The 23,782-nt window shown below is 44.3% G+C and overlaps 2 protein-coding genes and 1 non-coding gene across 7 annotated transcripts in view; 2 read left to right on the top strand and 1 right to left on the bottom strand.

Annotated features, from left to right (window-relative positions):
• LOC147346521 (uncharacterized) overlaps nucleotides 1-15,548 on the bottom strand; it is a 106,776-nt gene extending 91,228 nt beyond the window's left edge. Inside the window, exons 1-2 of one of the 2 annotated variants that reach the window (XM_086370998.1) lie at nucleotides 15,106-15,548; nucleotides 14,500-14,561 (exon numbers count right to left, since the gene is read on the bottom strand). In XM_086370998.1, coding sequence (XP_086227124.1) covers nucleotides 14,500-14,561; nucleotides 15,106-15,286 — 243 coding nt within the window. In that variant the 5' untranslated portion in view covers nucleotides 15,287-15,548. The remainder of the gene's footprint in view (nucleotides 1-14,499; nucleotides 14,562-15,105) is intronic. The other variant, XM_086370999.1, reaches the window with a different exon arrangement.
• A 230-nt stretch (nucleotides 15,549-15,778) lies between these two features.
• The window catches only part of BEND6 (BEN domain containing 6), a 63,633-nt gene continuing 55,629 nt past the window's right edge, over nucleotides 15,779-23,782 (top strand). Inside the window, exon 1 of one of the 4 annotated variants that reach the window (XM_086370992.1) lies at nucleotides 15,779-16,124. The gene's annotated coding sequence lies outside the window, so the exon portion shown is untranslated. The remainder of the gene's footprint in view (nucleotides 16,125-23,782) is intronic. The other 3 variants (XM_086370993.1, XM_086370997.1, XM_086370996.1) reach the window with 3 other exon arrangements.
• LOC147346520 (small nucleolar RNA SNORA18) lies at nucleotides 19,174-19,301 on the top strand. The gene has a single exon (XR_015153294.1). It is a non-coding gene; the product is annotated as a small nucleolar RNA SNORA18 (small nucleolar RNA).

Raw genomic sequence — 23,782 nt, 5'->3', positions numbered from 1 at the left:
CAACCCACTCCAGTATTCTTGCCTGGAGAATTCCATGGACAGAGGAGGGTGGTGGGCTTGTCTATGAGGTTGCAAAGAGGCAGACCCGACTAAGCACACATGCACACACATTAAATATTAAAGCTCAAAATTCAAAATATTAAAGTTCAAAATTCTCACCTCAAAGTATAAAAATCTCTTCAATAATATATAAAAATGTTGGTAAATACTTTCAACTCATTTTAAAAAGGGCCTGTAGATGAGATGGATATCATTGATATCTTCAGGACATTCCATCCAAATGCAGAAGAATACACTTTCTTCTCAAATGTGCATGGAACACTCTCCAGGATAGACCACATCTTAGGTCATAAACCAAACCTCAATAAATTTAAGAAATTGTATCAAGCATCTTTTCTGACCACAGCGCTATAAGACTAGATATCAATTACAAGAAAAAAACCGTAAGAAACACAAACACATGGAGATTAAACAATACATTTCTAAATAACCAACAGGTTACTGAAGAAATCAAAAAACTTCTAGAAACAAATGATAATGAAAACACAACAACTCAAAACCTATGGGATGCAGCAAAAGCAGTTCTAAGAAGGAAGTTTATAGCAATGCAATCCTACTTCAAGAAACAAGAAAAACATCGAATAGACAACCTAACTTTACACCTAAAACGACTGGAAAAAGACAAAAAAAAAATAGCAGAAGGAAAGAAATCATAAAGATCAGAGCAGAAATAAGTGAAAAAGAAATGAAAGAAACAATAGTTGCTGCTGCTGCTAAGTCGCTTCAGTCATGTCCGACTCTGTGCGACCCCATAGACGGCAGCCCACCAGGCTCCCCCGTCCCTGGGATTCTCCAGGCAAGAACACTGGAGTGGGTTGCCATTTCCTTCTCCAGTGCATGAAAGTGAAAAGTGAAAGTGAAGTCACTCAGTCGTGTCCGACTCCTAGCGACCCCATGGACTGCAGCCCACCAGGCCCTTCCGTCCGTGGGATTTTCCAGGCAAGAGTACTGGAGTGGGGTGCCATTGCCTTCTCCGAGAAACAATAGTAAAGATTAATAAAACTAAAAGCTGGTTCTTTGCGAAGATAAACAAAATTGACAAACCTTTAGCCAGAATCATCAAGAAAAAAAAAAGAGAGAAGAATCAAATCAACAAAATTAGAAATGAAAAAGGAGAGGTTACAACAGACAATGCAGAAATACAAAGGATTATAAGAGACTATTATGAACAACTCTCTGGCAATAAAATGGATAATCTGGAAGAAACGGACAGATTCTTAGAAAAGTTCAATCTTCCAAGACTGAACCAGAAATTATGAATAACCCAATTATAAGCATTGAAATTAAAACTGTGATCAAAAATATCCCAAAAAACAAAAGCCCAGGACCAGATGGTTTCACAGGAGAATTCTGTCAAACATTTACAGAAGAGTTAATGCCTATCCTTCTAAAGCTCTTTCAAAAAATTGCAGAGGAAGGACCACTTCCAAACTCATTCTATGAGGCCACCATCACCCTGATACCAAAACCAGACAAACGCAACAAAAAAAAGAAAACTACAGACCAACATCACTGATAAACACAGATGCAAAAATCCTCAATAAAAATTTTAGCAAACAGAATTCAACAACACATTAAAAAAGCTCATACACCATGATCAAGTTATTCCAGGGATGCAAGGATTCTTCAATATATGCAAATCAATCAATGTGATATAACAATATTAACCAATTCAAAGATAAAGACAAATGATAATCTCAAGACATGCAGAAAAAGCCTTTGATAAAATTCAACACCCATTTATGATGAAAACTCTTCAAAAAATGGGCACAGAAGGAAACTACCTCAACATTGTAAAGGTCATATATGATAAGCCTACAGCAAACATTATTCTCAATGGTGAAAAACTGAAAGCATTATTCGTAAGATCGGGAACAAGACAAGGGTGTCCACTTTCACCATTATTCAACATAGTTCTGGAAGTCCTAGCTACAGCAATCAGAGAAGAAAAAGGAATAAAAGGAATCCAGATTGGAAAAGAAGAAGTAAAGATCTCACTGTTTGCAGATGACATGATACTGTATACAGAAAACCATAAGGATACTACCAGAAAATTACTAGAGCTAATCAGTGAATTTAGCAAAGTTGCAGGATACAAAATTAGTACACAGAAATCAATTGTATTTCTCTATACTAACAATGAAAAATCAGAAAGAGAAATTAAGGAATCAATCCCATTCACCATTACAACAAAAATAGTTAAATATCTAGGAATAAATTTACCTAAGGAGACAAAAGAAGTGTACACAGAAAATTATAAGACACTGATGAAAGAAATCAAAGAAGACATAAACAGATGGAGAAATATTCCATGTTCCTGGGTAGGAAGAATCAATATTGTGAAGACTATACTACCAAACACAATCTACAGATTCAATGCAATCCCTATCAAATTACCAATGGAAGTTTTCACAGAACTAGAACAAAAAATTTCACAATTTATATGGAAACACAAGAGACCCCGAATAGCTAAAGTAGTCTTGAGAAAGAAGAATGGAGCTGGAAGAATCAACCTTCCTGACTTCAGATTATACTACAAAACGACAGTCATCAAGACAGTATGGTACCAGCATAAAAACAGAAATACAGACCAATGAAACAAGATAGAAAGCCCAGGAATAAACCCATGCACCTGTGGGCACCTTATTTTGACAAAGGAGGCAAGAATACACAATGGGGCAAAGACAGCCTCTTCAATAAATGGTGCTGGGGAAACTGGACAGCTACATGTAAAAGAATGAAATTAGAACACTTCCTAATGCCATACACAAGATAAACTCAAAATGGATTAAAGACCTAAATGTAAGACCAGAAACTAGAAAACTCTTAGAGGAAAACAAAGGCAGAACACTCAGTGACATAAATCAAAGCAAGATCCTCTATGACCCACCTCCTAGAGTAACGGAAATAAAAACAAAAGTAAACAAGTGGGACCTGATTAAACGTAAAAGCTTTTGCACACCAAAGGAAACTCTAAGCAAGGTGAAAAGACAACCCTCAGAATGGGAGAAAATAATAGCAGATGAAACAACTGACAAAGGATTAATTTCCAAAATATACAAGCAACTCATACAACTCAATACCAGAAAAACAAACAACCCAATCAAAAAGTGAGAAAAAGACCTAAACACACATTTCTCCAAAAAGGACATACAGATGGCTAACACATGAAAAGATGCTCAACATCCCTCATTATTAGAGAAATGCTAATAAAAATTACAATGAGGTATCACCTCACACCAGTCAGAATGGCCATCATCAAAAAGTCTACGAACAATAAATGCTGGAGAGGGTGTGGACAAAAGGGAGTGCTCTTGTACTGTTGGTGGGAATGTAGATTGATACAGCCACTATGGAAGACGGTATGGAGATTCCTTAAAATACTAGGAATAAAAGCACCATATGACTCAGCAATCCCACTCTTAGCCATACACCCTGAGGAAACCAAAATGGAAAAAGACACATCCCATTGTTCACTGCAGCACTATTTACAATAGCTAGGACACAGAAGCAACCTAGATGCCCATGGACAGATGAATGGATAAAGAAGTTGTGGTACATATACACAATGGAATATTATTCAGCCATAAAAAGGAACACATATGAGTCAGTTCTAATCAGGTGGATGAACCTAGAGCCTATTATACAGACTGAAGTAAGTCCAAAAAAGAAAATAAATATCGCATACTAATGCATATATACGGCATCTATAAAAATGGCACTGAAGAATTTATTTGCAGGGCAGCAGCGGAGAAACACATAGACAACAGACTTGTGGACATGGGGAGAGGGGAGGAGAGGGTGAGATGTGTGGAGAGAGTAGCATGGAAACTTACATTACCATATGTAAAACAGATAGCCAACGGGAATTTGCTGTATGGCTCAGGAAACTCAAACAGGGGCTCTGTATCAACCCAGAGGGGTGAGATGGGAGGAAGATGGGAGGCACTTTCAAAAGAGAGGGGATATATGTATACCTATGGCTGATTCATGTTGAGGTTTGACAGAAAACAACAAAATTTTGTAAAGCAGTTATCCTTATATTAAAAAAAAAAGTGTCTGAATCTGCATATTTTCAAAGCAAACACAGGATGTTAACCAAGGCGCAACTAAGGTAACCATCAGGGGTTATGAGTATGCCCGAAATAAAAAATGAAAAGCATCTGTCTCTTTCCCTTTAAATAAAACAAGGATATGGGAATATTTTGAAAGTTAGCATCCATGAGAACTGAAAACTAAACTGACTTTAGAAAACATCAAATACATTCATTCCTTCACCAAACATTTACGGAGCTAAAAACCAGGGTTTTAGTCTATCTTCAACAGTCCACTGGATCGCAAAGAGTCGGACACGACTGAGAGACTTCACCTTCACTTTCAAGATACTTACAATCTTTTAAGAGAGACAAATTTTTAAAACTCAACTATTATTATTATTATAACAAGGGAGTTAAGAAAGGTTCCTGAAGACAACTTATGAACTGAGTTTTGAAGGAAGAGCAGAGAGTTTGTCTTTCGGTGCCTGAGTATTTCTGCTTTAGTTAGGAGTGGGTGTGCAAAGAAAGAAAAGGAAGACAAAGAAGGGCTTTCTCTGTTGGAAATAACATGATCAAAACCAATAATCCAAAAAGTCATGGTCTGTTTGGAGAATTAGAACCGTCACCAGGACATCAGCATAGGGATCCCTCTGATATCACATTAAAAAGGTCGAACTTTATTACTCAGAACAAAGTGGAAAGCCACTGAAAGATTTTAAGCAGGGGAGGAATATGGCCTATCCAACCTTTTCTTCCTGCCTACCTCTACCAGGAAGCCAGGAAAAATGAAAGCTCATATTCGAAACTTCCTCTGCAGTGAGAGGTGAAGCTGTGACACAGTTCTGACCAATGAAGCATAAGAAATCTAACTGGAAAGGCATCCGGCAAAGATTTTGATTTCCTAATGAATCTTTCCTTGACTGGCTCTGCCTTTTCCCTCACTTCCTTCCTTGAATTCGGGCATGATGTCTAGAACGGTGCAACCACGAGGCAAAGGCCAGGACCATCCGAATCGCCCCAGCGATAACAAGCGGGACTGCTGCACCAAAGCCAGCGGCATCTCTAGACTTCCTGCTGTGAGAGAACAGAAATCCCTGTAGTTTCTACTTTTTTTCCTAGCTGGTTTTTTTTTTTTTTTTTGGCCACACCACGAAGCATGCAGGGTCTTAGTTCCCCAACCAAGGATCAAATGCAAGCTCCTCTGCACTGGAAGCATGGAGTCTTAACCACTGGGCCTCCAGAGAAGTCCATAGAAATCCATGGTTATTAATAACCCATCTTATGTTGGGATCACCAGGATCATAACGGCTCCCTGACTAGTAAGTTTTAAGACTTAATCTGTATTTTAGATGATCTGTACTAAATTAGTGTACATGGACTGGGAGTGGGGAGTTAGGGAGACTTGCCTGGAGGATTGTTATAGGGTCTGAAGCAAGGTAACCGTCGGGAGGATGGTAAGGAAGGCAGGACGGGATAGGATGGATGAGGGGGTCTGTCACAGCTTCTAGATTTCTAGCTTGGACAACTGCAGCCTCAGGGGTGAGGGTGTGCCACTCTCCACAACGGGGGCACATACTTAGTCTGAGATCCCTGCGGGGCACCTACGTGAGGATGAGAGAAAAGGGTTGACTCTGTGTATCTAGAGGTCAAGAGTGAAGCCTGAATTTGACATAGAGATTTCAAAGTAACCATTCTGTGAAGGGGCTTCCCTGATAGCTCAGTTGGTAAAGAATCCACCTGCAATGCAGGAGACCCCGGTTTGATTCCTGGGTCAGGAAGATCTGCTGGAGAAGGGATCGGCTACCCTCTCCAGTATTCTTGGGCTTCCCTTGTAGCTCAGCTGGTAGAGAATCCGCCTGCAAAGCAGGAGACCTGGGTTATCCCTGGGTTGGAAAGATCCCCTGGAGAGGGGAAAGGCTACCCACTCCAGTATTCTGGCCTGGAGAGTTCCATGGACTGTATGGCTGCGAAGAGTCAGACACGACCGAGCAATTTTCACTTTCATTCTGTGAAAAGGAACTAAAACAGGAAATATGTGAGTACAAGCACAGTTTGAACAGGATGAGTAACATGAGGTCCAGCCAATCTATTTAGACAAAACTAGGTAAGTGGTTGCCTATGGTTGGGGTGTGGAGGTGGGAGGTGAATGCAGAGTGACTGCTAACTGGTACGGGCTTTCTCGGGGGGGATAATGAAAATGTTTTCAATTAAATTGTGTGATGGTTGCACAACATTATAAACACACTAAAAATCACTGAATGGGTGAACTATATAGTATGTGAATTTTATCTCAACAAAGTTATTTCAAAAATTAGGAGAAAGGGAATAACTTGGGAATATCAACATAAGTAAAAAGAGGGTCTAGCATAGGAACAGAGGGAGCCGTGGCCAGAAAATAAAAGGGGGAAGAGTTTCAAGAAGGGACTGGTGTTGGGACTTCTGTGGTGGTCCAGTGGCTGGGACTTCAAGCTCCCAGTGTGGGAGGCCTGGGTCCAATCCTTGGTCGGGGAGCTGGATCCCACAGGCGGCAACCAAGACCCAGCGAAACCAAATAAATAAATAATAAACAAATAAATAAATATTTTCTAAAAAGAAGGGATCAGTTGTCAACAAAGTCCAATGCAAGATAGGTCGATTAAACCTAATACAGAAATATGGAATGTAATATGGAACTCATGGCTGAGCAAACGGTGAGTGGTTTCAAGCTGCAGCAGCAGAAGTAGATTTTACTAAGTCGAGAAATAAATAAGAGCATGGACACAGTGACAGGCTTTATTTTCTTGGGCTCCAAAATCACTGCAGATGGTGACTGCAGCCATGAAATTAAAAGATGCTTGCTCCTTGGAAGAAAAGCTATCACCAACCTAGACAGCGCATTAAAAAGCAGAGACATTGCTTTGCCAACAACAAAGGTCCATCTAGTCACAACTATGGTTTTCCAGTGGTCATGTATGGATATGAGAGTTGGACTATAAAGAAAGCTGAGCGCTGAAGAATTGATGCTTCTGAACTGTGGTGTTGGAGAAGACTCCTGAGAGTCCTTTGGACTGAAAGATCAAACCAGTCAATCCTAAAGGAAATCAGTCCTGAATATTCATTGGCAGGACTGATGCTGAAGCTGAAACTCCCAATACTTCGGCTACCTGATGCAAACAACTGACTCACTGAAAAAGACCCTGATGCTGGGAAAGATTGAAGGCAGGAGGAGAAGGGGCTAACAGAGGACGAGATGGTTGGATGGCATCACCGACTTGATGGACATGAGTTTGAGTAAGCTCCAGGAGTTGGTGATGAACAGGGAAGCATGGCATGCTGCAGTCCATGGGGTCGGAAAGAGTTGGACATGACTGAGCAACTGAACTGAACTGAAGGAATGGGAGGTGGCAGATAAAGAACCTTTTTCAGGGAACTTTTTTTGCCAAGAGAAGAGCTAGTGGTATAGGGAGGTTTGCATTGTTTTTGAAAGGATGCACCTATGATGTTTATATGTCAGGAGCAGGTGCCAGCAGAGAGGGAGCAACAGAAGACAAAACAGCAGAGTCAACTCCCCCAAGAGACAGGAAGACAAGGAATTCATGGCATAAGCATAAAACATCCATAAGGAGGCGGACAAATGGGTGGGAGGGAAGATTAAGATGCCACTTAATATGCAGGGGCAAGAACTTTAAAGTGCTATTACTTGGTGGCACTGATGTCTTCAGTGAGTTAGGAGACAGAAGTCACTGGCTGAGGGTGACGGGCTAGGCTTGAAGATTTGAGGAGGAAACAGACATTCAGATTATTATGGGAGGGGGATTTTCTTCAAGAAGAAGTTTAAAAGCAGAGACATATTTGAAATATTTTTAAAAACTGTAATGTATCACGTGGCCTTGTACATAATAAATTGCCTGCAAATCCCTGGACACACACGGTGTCCGTGGTCAAGTATAACCCAGTGATGCTTGAGAAGTAGATCTGAAACGCACAATGTCCTGCAAGAACACAGCTTTCCGGTGACCAGGAAGGTCCCCGGCCAGCCATGGTCCCAGGCCTTAGAGCTGAGGCCACAACTCTCCACACTCTGTGACACAGTAAAAAGACTAAATGGGCTGTTTTGCCGTAGTTGCTAGAAAAGAAATAAAAACTCTGCTTCTCTTGAGAGTTCAGAGCAGGTGTCCTCCTAAGACGCTCAAATAACGTTCTGTGAAAGCCTTTATCAGCTACTTAGCGGTACTCAAAAATAATTTTTTATTATAGCTGGCACCTACTTATGTTTCCAGTTCTACATTCCATGATATGATCTCAAGACCCCTACCTTATAACCACATGGACATGTTCTGAGCTATCAAAAAACAAGTGTGTTTCCTAAACTGTTGCTTATTATTAAGTGGTTCTGCTGTCTTGGGGGTTTGCTCTGAGTCCCTCTCTGTCTAGCTGGATACTACTCAACCTGCACGCTGCAACAGAAATATCACCTCCTCCTGGAAGGCTTCTCTGATCACCCCAGCCAGAAGCCATCACATCATCAGAATTATTCCAACCTTTTTATAATAATCTGTTACTTCATGCTTATGCTATATTTTGTGACATGCTTATTTTACCTTTGAAAGTGAAGTCGCTCAGTCGTGACCGACTCTTTGTGACCCCATGGACTGTAGCCTATCAGGCTCCTCCATCCATGGGATTTTCCAGGCAAGAGTGCTGGAGTGGATTGCCATTTCCTTCTCCAGGGGATCTTCCCGACCCAGGAATCGAACCCGGGTCTCCCGCATTGCAGGCAGACGCTTTAGCGTCTGAGCCACCAGGGAAGCTATTTTACCTCTACCTGCTTTAAATTCGTAGAAAGAATTGTGCTTTACATGATGCCTTTTTTAGCAGGTTGCTTTTTTTGCACATAGCAAAAACAGGGCCTGTTTACTCAGAGATCACCTTCGTGTTACCAGTGAGAACAGCAGGTCTGTGTCAGAGCCCCTGAGAGACTAGACTAAGATGGCACAGTTAGTGGCAGAGCTGGAACCCAAACCAAGACTCTAAACTCTTATTCCTGTAGTCTCATTAAACCACTGCTTGTTTTCTGCCTGGTTCTATGCTGTAACTGCAGTGTCAAAAATTGAGTTCTTAACCCTTAAGTTTAGACAAAGATTTCAGACTTCTCTGAAAAAGCTTTCTTCTAGATTAGATTTAATAGGTTTGGATACAAGAAAAAACGCTAGGTTTCTTTCTTTTTTTCTTCTTTAGCTCTCAGCATCCTCTGTCACCACAGAGCTGAAGTAAGGGTGACTTCTGTGCTAGTGGTGACCCGGTGGATGGGGTGAATTTGTCTTTTTCATGAATGTACTCGCTGTACTTGCACAGCTTGGCCTCTGATGCTTCCATCACATTTGTGATTCATAGCTGGAAATCGCACAACAGCTCAGTTACCGGAACCCAACCAGTAACTGCAAAATTCCAGCACTGCTATTGGGAGTGACCTGAAAAGTTATCATTAAGGGCAAGGGCTATACCTCAGACCCTTTGTTATTCCTACCATCTAATGTTATACCTTGTAGGTGATGAAAAAATAAATGTCTGCTTTTAAAATAATTGAGTGAAGCAAAATGAACCCAATATCATGTGTCGAGTTCAACTTAAGATTGGTTTAATTAGCATAAACTGACTTAGACCCAGAATTTAACTCCAGGCAAGGAATCTGTTTATAAAGATACATTAATTGCAAAAGAAAACTCAATAATAAACTATCATTTTCTCTAATTCACTAAATGAGTAACACTCTTTTTCCTTTGGGTCTCAGCTGCAGCACACAGGATATTTAGTTGCAGCACATGGGATCTAGTCCCCCAGTAAGGAATCGAACCCTGGTCCTATGCACTGGAAGCTCAGAATCTTAGCCACTGGACCGTCAGGGAAGTCCCTAGATTGGTAATTCTTAATGGAAGATGCAGATTCCAGGAGAAGCTGTGAACCACGGTTACTCCACTGAACATGCTTCCATGGTTTGGTGCAGAGAGGCTCTGGGAACACGATGAGGCCGAGAGAGTCTGTGTGGACCACCTATTCATCTAGGAGAAGGTAATGTGGAGAGTCCCTGGGAAAATCTAAAGCATATGCCTTGACAGCTTCATCAAATGGCCACTAAAAACTCATTCCACTGAGCTTCTCTCTTTCACTGAGAATTCTGGGCACATGATTCTCTGGAATGTGAACGACACAGTTAAAAATCACACAGTGGTTCCTTTTCCCTGAAACGGGAAGTGAAGTTATTTACTCAATCCTGATGGACACAAAGCACACTCTTGCTTTTCCTGATATCAAACAAGGCTGCCCTTATTCCACTGAGCTGATGAATAGGGATCATGTACCGCTGTCCACACTGGGTATTCTCAAGGGCATTATATGTAATTGTCTCCACTCTCCTGAAGGGCTCCCAAGGCTCTTTCTTGTAATCTAATGGTACCTCAATTACCCGTATCACTTTCTGAGATTTCCTTAAAATCAAGATTGTCATTGTCTGGTCCTCATCACAGGCGTCTAGGGTAACAGGCATTGTGTAAAGTCACAGCATCAAATCTTATAAGTCCTCAGGAAAAGTATCCTTCTTACAGACCCAGAATGAGCACTTGGTTTCCAGACTGTCTCACATCAATATGAAATCACTTCTCATCAGTATATGTATTGTTGATATATATATGTATGTGTGTATGTGTGTGTGTGTCACACAGAACAAGTTCTTTATTTTTACATACAAAGTGCATATTTCTAGTTATCTAACTGAGCCCCTCTTCATCTGTTAGAGAATTGGGGTTTACCCCTTGCTGGGTCGTTAATAATTTCACATTCTCATATGCTATCATTAAAATTTAGGGAAATCCTAAGCCAGTAAAGATGAGTTTGCAAGTGTGTGAAAATAAAAAGGGATTGTTGGTAGTTGCCAAATATCTCATAAATATCTGTATCAATTACTTCTAGCTTTATGAGGGAGAGATTGAGATGAGATGTTGATTAGTCACTTGTGAAAGTGAAAGTGAAGTTGTTCAGTCACGTCTGACTCTTTGCGACCCCATGGACTGTAGCCCACCAGGCTCCTCCGTCCATGGGATTTTCCAGGCAAGAGTACTGGAGTGGGGTGCCACTGCCTTCTCCGAAAGGGGATTGTTGGTAGTTGCCAAATATCTCATAAATATCTGTATCAATTATTTCTAGCTTTATGAGAGAGAGATTGAGATGAGATGTTGATTATTCACCTGTGAAAGTCTAGTTGCTCAGTCGTGTCCAACTCTTTGTGACCCCAAGGACTGTAGCCCACCAGGCTCCTCCATCCATGGAATTTTCCAGGCAGAAGTACTGGAGTGGGTTGCCACTTCCTCCTCCAGTGGATCTTCCTGACCCAAGAATCGAACCTGTGTCTCTCGAGTTGTAGGCAGACGCTTTTACCATCTGAGCCACCAGGGAAGCCCGATTATTGACTTAGTGAGAACTAAAAAGCTGCAGCCACTCAGATGAGAGACATGGATTTTTTTTTTTCCTGCTGCAAAACTTCCCCAAAGCATGCTGGGTCCTGATGACAAAGTCTCCCTGCTGGGAGTATTTCTCTCCCTACCTGGGAAGAAACATCCTGAAATTTCCTGCCCAATGGGACTCCTTTCTGGACATATGGAAAACAGAAGCGATATCCTCCACCAAGTAAAGCACCAAGCGCTAACTGAACTTCTCCTGTGTTCGAGGGCATCCCCAAACCTCTTTCACATTTCCAAATATGCCAGCAGATCTTAAATCCACTTCCCTCATCTGACCACTACAGAAACACTGAGAGTGACTTACCTACAGACTGAGACTGGGATAAGTAATAGAATACTCGACAGGACTATAACTTGTAAGAAAACAAAATCGTTTTCTTTGATACTTATTTTGCATCAGCTACTGCTAAAAAGCAACCCAAGTTCTAATTTTCTAATTTGCTAGAATCCAAAAACTTCAGAGGTATTTCCCATGGAGAAAATCCTGCAGGAAATGGCGTTTTGAAAGGGAGAAGGGGGAAAAACTCCACCCCTCTGTTTTCCTTAGGGGAAAATGTTTTATTTGTAGTGAACATGAAACAATGATGAAACAGACATTCTCCTGGAACAGTCTAAGGGTGTTCACTTATCACATGACTTTCTTTGAGTAGTTTAACACCAGACCTTGGTACGAACAAGAACACAGGTGGGCTACCAACAAACGACAGTAACACTGCACTGAACTTTCTGAGAAAAAAATTCTAACCAAATCCGTTTTCTTGTAATTAGTGATGTACATTTTCAGTACAAACTCCAGAGCAATATTTTAACATCTGGAAAGATAAAATAAGAGCTGGGATTTAGCAAATACTGAATTCTGAGCACTGTCCTGAGAAAGTACAAAAAGTTTTTCTCTTCGGCCCAATTCTGAGTTGTATTTGCCCAGTTATGGGAACAGGCACTCATTGAGGAATTTTTCACTCATTTGATAAATATTTATTATACAACAGGCAGTGGGGATACAGCCCTAAATGAGACACTTGGTCCAGGCCGTCAAGATGCTCACAACCCAGCAGATTAGGCAAATATGAAGCACACACAGGATGTCAGTCTCTACAGGGGATCTTGTGAAATGAACTATAGAGTTAAATAGTCACTCTCAGCTTTCCTAACCAAAGGCAAGTTTAGGATAAATACTTAACTGACAGGTAACTAAACAAAACATAGTCCTATCTCATTTTTTCTGTCTGCACTTTTCTCTGAAACACTTGATGGTTGATCTAACAACCCATAACAGAATTTTAATTCTGGTTCTAGCATTGATGTGTATTGGACTGGTAATCTCTCCTTAAAATAAAAATCGTAAATTTTGGTGTTCATACCTTGACTGTGATGGATTTTTTTATCACTTCTAGATGGGTTATTCTATTAATCAGATATTCAAAAAGGGTTGGTTTATAATAGACACAGTTTATGTTGTTTCAGATAACTTTGAATTAATTAATCTAATAAAGACTTTAAGATTTGCAGACAAATCTTTTATTTTTACATATTTTAATTCAATTTTACAAAATGTAATGATACCTATCAGGTACTGAATAGCTACTATAAACTAAATGGGTTTTTGTTTCTGGGTTTTTGTTTTTTTTTTTTTTGGCCTCACTGCACAGCTTCTGGGATCCTAGTTCCCTGAATCCAGGCCCCCTGCAATGGAAGGGCAGAGTGCTAATCACTGGGCGGCCAGGGAATTCCCATAAATGGGGTTTTTTTAAAAAAACATGATTGTGGTAAACCCTGCCCTCCCCTTACAGCCCTGTAAGGTACTATTAGCCCTATTTTACAGGAAGGGGAACTGAGGGTCTGAGAAGTTGAGTCTTCCAGCACCACACAATTAGTTAGCATTGGAACCTCTGATTATCTGATTGATTATTTTATTCTCTTTACAGTCCTAAATTGAGCCCAGAGTTCTCACCCACCGGGACCCCACGCATAATTCCTCACTGGGCAGCATTATCAGGGTGTTACAGTAGTACAGTGAAAGCTTTCAAGCAACCAGCGTCCAATCAAACATCCAGGGTGCAACAAAACACCGGATTAACAAGGGAAATGAAATGTGAAATAACTTCTCAGGTACATAGCAAGCCGATGCAGGGTGTTTAACTATGAAGTCTTTGCTAAGATGATCAAGCCACATCACCCATTGCTACTAGCAACCTCCTGGCTGTGTGAAACTCCCGGGGAAAGAAGGGGAAATCATCTGGCCTTAAGTGGGGGTTGGCCTGGAAACTCATCAAGAAACGTTGCGTTGGGAGAGCTTGTGCTTCTCGGTTTTGTTCTGTCTCCAGCAGACCTAGTCCTACAACAGTTCCACTGAATCAGTGCAGCCAGGTCACCTGTTTAAGTAGGGATGGATGGTTCACCTTTTGAGGGTAAAGCCGGATCACTATCATGATCACTTTGCAAAAGTCATCAGACGTCCCTAGTAAAACATGGAGCGCTTTCTGGGTGAATAGGAATACCAACTTGCAAGTCTAAAAGGTAATACACACGGATCAAATTGCCCTGCACTAACTCCTTAAAAGCTCCCAGCGTGGTTGGATACCCAAGTGAACAGCAGCGGGTGCCTGACTGCGCCCTGAAAGCTTCCGGCCACTTCCAGATGGTCAAGGAAGCTGACAGCCACCGCAAGGCTGCGTTCCTGAGGTCAGGCGGCTTTTAGGGGCTGTCTCTCCCCTTCCAGCACAGCGGCTCCACGACACAAGAAATCTGTCACAACCACTCCCCGGGAACTCATGCTGGGGAGTCGCTTCAAAGCAAACATGTCCCTTTTGGCTTGGGGGCTGTGGGCTCGCAATACAACACCCTCCCTGCTGGCTTCTAAACACGCCTATGATTAATACGGGTACCCAGGAAAGAGAACTTCTTCTGACCTTGAGCGTGCGCGCTAAATAAATTACCTCGGAACGAAAGTGGTGAGATCTCAGAACAGCATCTGGGGGAGAAAAAAAAAAAAGAGAAAAACGAGACTTCAGTTAACTCCTTGTTCTTCACCTGCCGAGTCACCGACGACTTACCTGGGGGGCCGGGGACCGGAAGGCGCGTTCCGGACGCCTTGAACGCAGTGGGGACAGACCGCAGGGCGGGTTGGCTGCTAGGCCATCAGTTTAGAAGTTTCAGGGAAAGTTTTGGGGGAGTTGGGGCGCCCCGACGTCTCCCTGCCCCAGGCTCCGGCGCCGGGGGGCGCGGGTGGAGGCGGCTGCCGCAGCCTGGACTCAGCTCGGTCACCCCGGGCTCAGGCGCCGAGCCCGAGCGTCCGCCGCCTCCCCTGTCCCGGAGCTGTGCGCGCCGCGGGCACCACGACCCGGCGGACCCGAGGAGGCGGCCGGGGCTTGAAACAGCGAAGCGCACCGGGCCGGGGGAGGGAGAGCGAGGACGCGGCGGGGGCAGCGGCGCTGAGGGAGCGAACCGCGCTCCCCTCTCCAGACTCGCCGAGCGGTCCCCCCGGTCCCGAGGAAGCCCGCCGCGACGCGCCTTACCTCGGCTCCTTGAACGACCCGAAAAGACCGATTTCATGGGATGCCTCGCCTTCTGGAGCCTGCGGTGCCAGCAGCAGAAGAAGATGATGGTGGCGATGGTGCCCAGCAGAAGCAGCAGGAGGAAGAGGGCACATTGGATGCTATAGGGTCTCAGCAGGACGAGGAACGCGGCGGCGATCATGGTGCTGGCGCGGCGCGGCCGGCCGGCGGGCGGCGGGACCGGAGGGCGGCGGCACAGGCACCCGCGCGGGGCGCACGCGGCGCGGCGAGCGAGGCTCAGCGCGTCATGCCCGGCGCTCGCGGCCCCGCGCCGGCCCAATGGCTGCGCACCCGCGCCCGCCGCGCTGTGCGAATGAGCCCGGGCTGCGGGCAGCGCTGCCCATGACTCAGCAGACGGCGGCCCGGCGGGCAATCGGCGGCGGGGAGCCGCCCCCGCCCCCCGCGGGCGCCCCCGCCCCGCCCCGCGCGCAGCCCCCGGGCGCAGCCCCGCCGCAGACGCGGCGCGGGGGGAGGGGGAGGGCCCGCCCAGCGGGCCGCGCCGGCCCCGCCCGGACCCGGCGCATCGCCCCGCGGCCGCGGCGGCCGCAGCATCCCCGGAGCCGGAGCTCGTGGGGCGGGGCGGGCGCGGGGCGCGGGGGGCGGGCGCGGGGCGCCGCGGCGGGGGCCCGCGATGACATCACGGCAGGGCTGCGGCGGCGCGCGCGGACATGGCTGCGGCGGCTCCGGCGGCCCCCGGCTGCGCCCGGGCCTGAGCGCCCAGCGCCCTCTCGCCGGGCCGCCCGCCCGTCCGCGCCGTCCGCGGGGCTCCGGCCGGGCGCCCCTTAGCTCCCGAGCGACCGGGCTGCCGCCTCCCTGGCCTCCCGCGGCCGGATCGCTGGGGAGTCCGGCGACAGGGGGCGCCCCGGAGCCGGGGGTAGACCGCAGGGCGCGGGCGGGAGCCTCCGAGCGGTGCTGCCCCCGCCTCCCACCCCCCCCCGCGCCCCGACCCGCGCGGCTGGGGCTTCGGAGGATGCAGCCGGGTGAGCGATTGCTTGCGGGGGTGGGGTTCCTGCACGACCACGCGTGAGCCCCAGGCAGGGCCTTCCCTGGGATTCGGGGTTCCCCGGAACAGGGGGCCTACCCCTACCTCTCCAGCCCCCCTGAACTGGACGCGCGCCCCAGCTTGGGTCTGCAGAGGTGACCCCTACCACCCCTAACTTGGCACAGTTTGGCAGCCGAGAAGTGGGCACTTGCCATCCCCCTCTATCCATCCATGCGTTGACCCTAAAACCTCTCCTCCTTTAGTGCAGCTGGAGGGAGAGGCAATTTCAGTTTATGGAACCAGCAGATGGAGAAGCTGGAGGTTGACTTGTAAATACTCTATTTTGAGGAGAGATTTTGTAGGGAGAGGGAGGAAGTAGTAATCTGTCCCACTCAAAAGGCACACACTCCTTCTCTCCGTCTTGCCCGCTCCCCTTCCTTCGTCATCAGCAAAAGCGATCCTGCAGTTGGAGGTTGTCCCGGGGCCGCTGGCGCAGTGCGGACGCGGGAGGCGCGGAGGGGGCGCTGCAGCGGCCGCAGGGCACCGGATCGGAACCAATGACAACAGCGACCTCGGCCGGCCGATTCTGCGCCGCTGGCTGCTGCCCCATAGCCGGGGCTGGTTTTGCTCATGCGGGGCTGGGTTTTGCTTGTTTTGTTTACTTGAATAATGAAACAGCAATTAGAATGACAAGGTAACCCATTACTACATGTGTGGAGTTTCTGCTAACTACTGAGGTGAACTCAAATATTTAGGAGGCTGAAGAAATCGTGTAATTTTGTAAAATTCTGGAAAGCAGTTAAAGAATTGATGGCAATTCTTGTTTAGTTACTTGATTGTAGGATATCAAAATCCGTATAGTTTTCTAACTATACGTAATCTACTGTTCAGCTCTGCATAAAGGCTTAACTCTTGATGTTCTTCAGGCCTTTAAGCATCATCACATCTAAGTGTTATGGGACACTCAAAAAGGCATTGCCTAGCGCATGTCTTAAATGAGATTCATCACCACGGGAAACATGGGGTTGAGTTTTCTTATGAACATCTTGTTTCTTAAAACAACATGTTCTGGTTTGAAGATGGACCTTGCTTGCAGTGGTTGTATAAAGTGAGAATGGTGGATCAGAGTGCCAGCAGGATGGGCTTACCAGCAAGGTCCCAGGCTCTTGGGCTGACAGGTAGCCCTGTATCTGTGCAAGTAGCTCAAAGGTTTCCTGATTCTGCAGCCACTGCAGTGAGACACCACATTCCCATCCACTGTGCAGGGGTCATTGAGGAAAAGTCTGGGAGCCTGCCGTGAGGGGCACACCAGAAAAGGAAGAATTCCATATCCCTTTGCTTCGCAGAGGCACAATGGAGTAATTTAAAGCAACAACAAAACGGAATTAACCTTTTGCAAACATTGGGAGAAATATCTCACAGAAGATAGGAAGGTCATCTTTACTTTATCCTTCTTATTGAGGAAAATTTCTGAGTGAGAAGAAATGGCCTAACTCTCCTTGAAACATGCCTAAGAGCACAAACACAGCATAGTAACCAGTTTGCCCCAAACTGTACATTTATAACAAGAAAAAGCAACTAAATAGCAATTATGGTTTTCTGAGCTATAACTTGAGCACAACTGTTATCATCCTGAGTCTTACTGCAGCCATTTGTAAGTTTCAAGTGCACACAAGAACATCATTTATCTCTTTTGGCAGGCAAATACTTTACCGCCCTGCAGTTAAGATTATAGATACTTCGTTTTAGAGCTGTTCATTTCTGTTCTTTGCATCAAAATTTCAAGGATACTAATAATAAGCTAACAAAATCGTTGAAAGAATTTAGTATTTAGGTTCTATTCTTATTTTCTGGCTTGTTTGTTGCTAATTTATCATCCCCTTATCCAAATGATGGCATGTTATTAATTGCTTCTTTCTGTGTTGTTGTGCAATGCTAATGCATTGTGGAATTCAATAAATATTAAATCAGCCAATCAATCCTTTTGGTTAATTTAGTAGAATTCATACCTATTCTTTCCAGTAGGTTTTTATTAATAAAGAATAATTGATATAACAAAATCACAAATTTAAAGTTTGGAGGTAGCAATGGAGGAGGAAGAAAGTCTTTCATACCTTGGAATGAAAAATCAAGATGGAAAAGTATATATAATTTTTTTATTTTTATGATAGTGAGTTAGCATTGTCACCCAAGACAAATGAGTTGTGAAAATTAGTTAAGAGAATTTGGTATCAGGGATGTAGATGATACATCCTGCAGCCCTTTTTCCCTTTAGATTTTCAACCAAACTGAGAACGCATACAAGGATTCAAAAGGAAATTAAGAGCCTGGCTTAGATTCAGAGCCAAGATGGAGCATCTTATCCCTTTTCCCCCTAATTCTGCTGACCCGCCCAGTCACAAGTGAAGTATAGTCCTTCCCAACACTGAGGCAGGAAGGAACCCTACCTGTACTGCTTCTCACCTGAAGACTAGGGACTCAAAAGAGCCTGACACCCTCCAGTCCACATGGCCTGCAGCACAAGTGAGCAAGAGACAGGACCATCTGTGAGAGGGACCTTTCCTACACCAGCCCTGCCAACAGTGGTCCCAGTCCCTCCCCAGGAACCCTCCTCACGGAGTCATTCTGCTCCCAAAGATAAACGTGAGTAAGGGGCTTAATAAGGTGACAGAAACATCTTCTACAGTACCTCCCTAGAGGTAGGAATGGCACGAATTCCTCATGTGTGCATCAGAAAGAAACATCAAGAAGAAGTGTCTTCACCTAAGCTGTGTGGTGACCAGTTGAGGAAAAGACAGGGATTGCAAATGACTCAGGTTTGGGGCTCAGATGAAGGAACAGTTGTGAAGGCAAAGAAGACAAACTGAGGTTCAGACCCATTGAGGAGCAGAGTTGTCAGAAAGTCATCCATGTGAAATTACCCATGGAAACCCGGCTGGGGAATCAGAAGCAGAGAAGTGTGGGAATCACACACAACAATTATAGTTGAAGTCACGCAGGTGGACAGAATTACAAAGGAAGAGAAAGTGTAGAAAGAACTGAAATCTGTTGAGGTCTATCCTGATGGGGCTTTTTGGTAAACCTACATTGCTGGAAATGCCTCATAGAGTAACTGTGGTTTCCTTTAATCACAGAGCTATGTATTAGATCTGTGGTAAAGAACTGTAAGTCAGAACTGCCAAGTAAACTATGAAAAAATGATCAAACTTTTTTATCATAGATATTGGTATATCCCAATGATCTGTGCTGTTCTAGTGTGTGATAGCTTAGGAATGAATATAATCTGAACTTCATGCATTCATTGAGGGTGTCTAAAATTCAGAACCATGCAGATCCATCTCCTGCCCCTAAACATGATAAATTGCTTGAGGAAATTGGATCCCAAAAATTACAGGTGAGGAACTTTCAAGTGTGTCCATATTCCATTTGGAGAACAAAGAAGGCAACTAAAAGAATTGTGGACACACTGACATGACAGCTGTGAATTGAGCAAAACATCTGTTTGAAAGGGCTATCTTGAAGATTCTGACTTTGGAGAACTGGCGATTGGTAGTGAAAAGAATCAGAACACGTGAAATTCCTTAAAATTTTATTGAATGAAATAGTTTTGCCTGTTACACATAATAATAATAATTTTAAAAAGAAAACCTTTACACTTTGTGCAGAAAGTAAAAAAAAAAGAAGAAGAAGAAGAACTAAAATCAGAACTTTGGACACGTCTAATCCCTTGGGGGCTGGAAAATGAGAGCAGGAAGTGCTTCCGGTTCAGGGGCTTCTCAGGACAGGCGCACATCCGGAGTAAGGAGTCAGAGCACCGAGGACCAGTGGGGAAGAGCCCTGTGCACACCTTCCAGGGAATCGGTTCATCACACTGGGAGAGGCTGAAACCAGACGGGAGGGGGTTGGAGAGGGACTAGGATGTGGAGAAGAGGCAAGAGCGATGTCTACAATCTTTGGAGAAATTTAGCTCTAGAATGAATGGGCAGAAATGCGAGTAAAGCCCAATAATTGTGCTTTCGTCAGAATAGGATACAACTTGGGAGAAGGAGCCAGTAGTGGAAGAGAAATTGAGAGCTGAAGGGAGGGGAGAAGACAACCGCCTCTCCCGTGTGTTTTGTCGTTCCGCTACTTGTCCTCAGGCCCCCTGAGTCTCCCAGACCTGTTCTTTCTGCTCTCAGGCTACCTCTGACTCTACAGAGTTAAAACTAGCCCTGACTGGTTGTGCTGGCGCCCTACCCCAACTCCTCCCCACCGGCTCTGGCTACTAATGTTCAGATAGAAGAAGGATTTTTAGGGAAAAAGAAAGAATACCTTGGAATATCGCTGAGGCTATTTGTAAGCGTTTATTACAAACTTCGGTGGAAGTGAGTGGATGACCTGGTTGGTAATGATGCAGAGATATTCCACTGGAATATTACCCCGGAAAACAAAAAATTTAGTAAGAATGACTCCAGCAATAAGATACATGAAATCATACTGATTTCAAATAATAATAAGTTTAGGTAAGAATGACTTACCTAAAAAAAATTGAGGTAAGAATGACTCTAGCAATAAGTTACTTGAAATCATACTGATGACCTTCTTGATTGAACTTGTTTACTCTCAGAAATCAGTGGTGTGAAAGGAATTGGGAGGAGTCTGAGAAAGGTTGTATGCTTGTTCATTCCCAAGTGGTTTTCATGACAATCTGAGACCAGGGGCTGTGCCAACCGTATACATGCCCTTGGATTGAAAGTCCAAGGAGCCACATCATTTGGGAGCATCACTACAGCATCTAATGTAATCCAGGAGGCAGTTTCCAGCCACCAGAATCAGGGGAGCCATCATATGAATGGATCACTGTTTGCTTTGAAAAGTTTGCATTTGAAGGTAAAAGAATTATTCTTTGCAATAAATACCAAATATTATTTGTAGCAAATATGTCCTATAAAAGGTCTTTATTTTACCATAATAAAAATTTGAAAAATAAAGGCATCTTTATAAGAGAAAATATTTTATATGACATCATCCCAAATTGTTCTTTTATGTTTTAGAAATTTTAGAGTCAGATTCGGATTTGTTGTCCTAGCGGTGGCAAAATTCATGATCATTCTTGGGCGGGGGAAGGGGTTTGTTCTTTTTTTGTGAACACTACAGACTTCTCGAAAAAGTCTGCTGACTTTGAGAGTTTAAAAACATCAATATAATTGAATTCATCTCCTCTGTAACGCTTTGCAGACAGTTTTTGGAAAGTAATCATTTATTATCCAGAAGCAAATAGAATTCATTTCTATAGTTTCCACACTGAGTGTGGGATTAGTCATGCAGCAAAATACTGAGTCATTTGGCTGGAAAATTTACTCATAGTTGTATGAACTGCCAAGGGAAGATGTGAGAGCTGTTCATAAATCAAATTATAAAGCTCTCAGAGTTATAAATCACTGCACAACCTTATTCATTATTGTTCAGATAGTGTGGACTACTTCTACCATTTCTAAGAATGGGCAACTTATACAAAGCAAGTTGAAAGCAGAAGTCACTGCCTTCTAGATCCAAGATAAGAGTTGTCATATTCATTACAAGCATTTCAACATTCTTAAGGGAAAAAAGTAAGATAAGCAAGTGGTTTATAGTTGAAGCCCACCTGGTGGCTCTACGATAAAGAATCTGCCTGCCAATGCAGGAGACTCAGGAGATTTTGAGTTCAGTGTTTGGGTTGGGAAGATCCGCTGGAGAAGGAAATGGCAACCCGTGTTCTTGCCTAGGAAATCCCATGGACAGAGAGGCCTGGTGGGCTGCAGTCCATGGAGTCACAAAACAGTTGGACAAGACTGAGCAACTAAACTAAACAAAAAGCAAAGCAAATAGGTTACAAGATGAGTAAATTCTTGATTAGCTAATGTTTATGGATTAAATTCCAGATTTCTTAATAAAATGACAGCAATATTTATTAACTAAAGGATCTCCATTTCTTACAATAGTTTTTGTAGGACTTTTCCATTAACTGTTTTGTGGTAACAGATTTGTATACTAATGCATCAATGTGCTGGTAGCCTGAAAGGATGTCACCAAGAGAACAGAAGTAGCATGTGTACCCAGGAAAAGAGAATGAGTAACTGAGAATTAGTAAAAGATATGTCAATAACATACAGCTCCAGATGTTATTGAAATTATCCAGGTGTAATGGCATCCCATGGATCTAGGAACAGAAAGAAAAAATTTATCTTAACATGACTTTATGGTTCCAAAATACTTTTTGTAGTAAAATAGGAAAACAAATAGCAAACTCACTAAATTAGGATATAGTAAAATTTATATTTCAAAAACAAAAGCCAAAAATCTAAAGTGTGTTCTTGCTGGTCTTATCTGTGCTGTAGGAGTCTTTAATCTGGGATTCACAAACAGGATTCTAGGGACCTGAAATTATATGTAAAACTGTGGATCTCTTTAGAGGGACATGATCCACAGTTTTCACCAGCTTCTTAAGGAGTTATTACCAAAAAGAGCATCCTCAGAACCATACACAGCCACACAGATATACCAAGGCTTCTGCACCATCAAATCATTCTTTCATCCATCAGCATCACATCACGTCAGGGACCACCCCCGTCTCAGACTGGGAGAAGGGTCTGAAGCATCTTCAGACTAGGATGAACTGAGGAAGCTCTCAGCTGTAATTAAACAAGCTCAGGGATGCTTCCCCAGTGCAGGGAAACAGCTAGGCAGAGACAGTGTGCTCTGAGCTTCCTTGTCCTCCTGCAACTTTAAATGAGTTTGAAGAGGAACTAAAGGGCTCCTTCAGTAACTTTTATTGGGATGTCAGTTTCAACCCTGAGAGGGGAAACCTGTATTAAACTATCCAGGGCCACTCCACAGACAGCTAGATGTTTGAAGGCAGAAGCCCATTCTGAGCCAGAAACACTGGTCCTGGAATTTAGTCTTCAGCTCAGAGTCTGCAGGGATCTCCATAAAATCTTAAAGCTTAACACAGAGGCAGGCGGACTTCCCTGACAGTCCAGTGGTTAAGACTCCCTCTCCACTGTGGAGGGCTGGGGTTCCATCCCTAGTCAGGGAATGTGCCACTCTGTGTGGCCAAAAACTAAAAATAAGAAAAATTTTTAAAAAGAGCGAGGCAAGGACTTAGTATTAGGCTCCCGGAAACTACTCCTAGACATCCTAGTGAATTTAGCAGCCACTCCTCCTGTATCCTGCTTAAGCCACAGCTGTGAGGCTTTTCAATACCCAGTGTTCCCTGGGGGTCTGAGAACTGGGGCCCTGAATCCCGCCAGGATAACCCTGCCCGAAGTGTGGAATGGGCTTTTCAGGTGGCTCAGTAGGTAAAGAATCTGCCTGCAGTGCAGGAGATGCAGGAGACACAGGTTTGAGCCCTGGGTCAGGGAGGTCCCCTGGAGGAGGGCATGGCCACCTGCTCCAGTATTCTTGCCTAGGAAATCCCGTGGACGGAGGATTCCATGAGGTTGCAGAGTTAGACACGCCTGAAGCAATGAGCACTCGTGCACGTGGTGTGGAAGACTGCCATCCGTCCCCAGGAGCTCAGCCCCGTCCTCCCACTACTCTGCCTTCCCCTCCCCTTGCCGTGCCTGTGAGCCCCGCTCCCCTGCCCCTCATCTCCCAGGACGCTGGGTCCTGTGACCTGTTCCTGGGATCACACTCCCC

The sequence above is a fragment of the Bos grunniens genome, chromosome 23 (genome assembly GCF_055505025.1).
Source record: "Bos grunniens cultivar Pamir isolate PY7600 chromosome 23, Bosgru_T2T1.0, whole genome shotgun sequence".
NCBI lineage: Eukaryota > Metazoa > Chordata > Mammalia > Artiodactyla > Bovidae > Bos > Bos grunniens.
The sequence above is the reverse complement of the archived record's forward strand: the minus strand, read 5'-3'. Positions and strand labels throughout refer to the sequence as shown.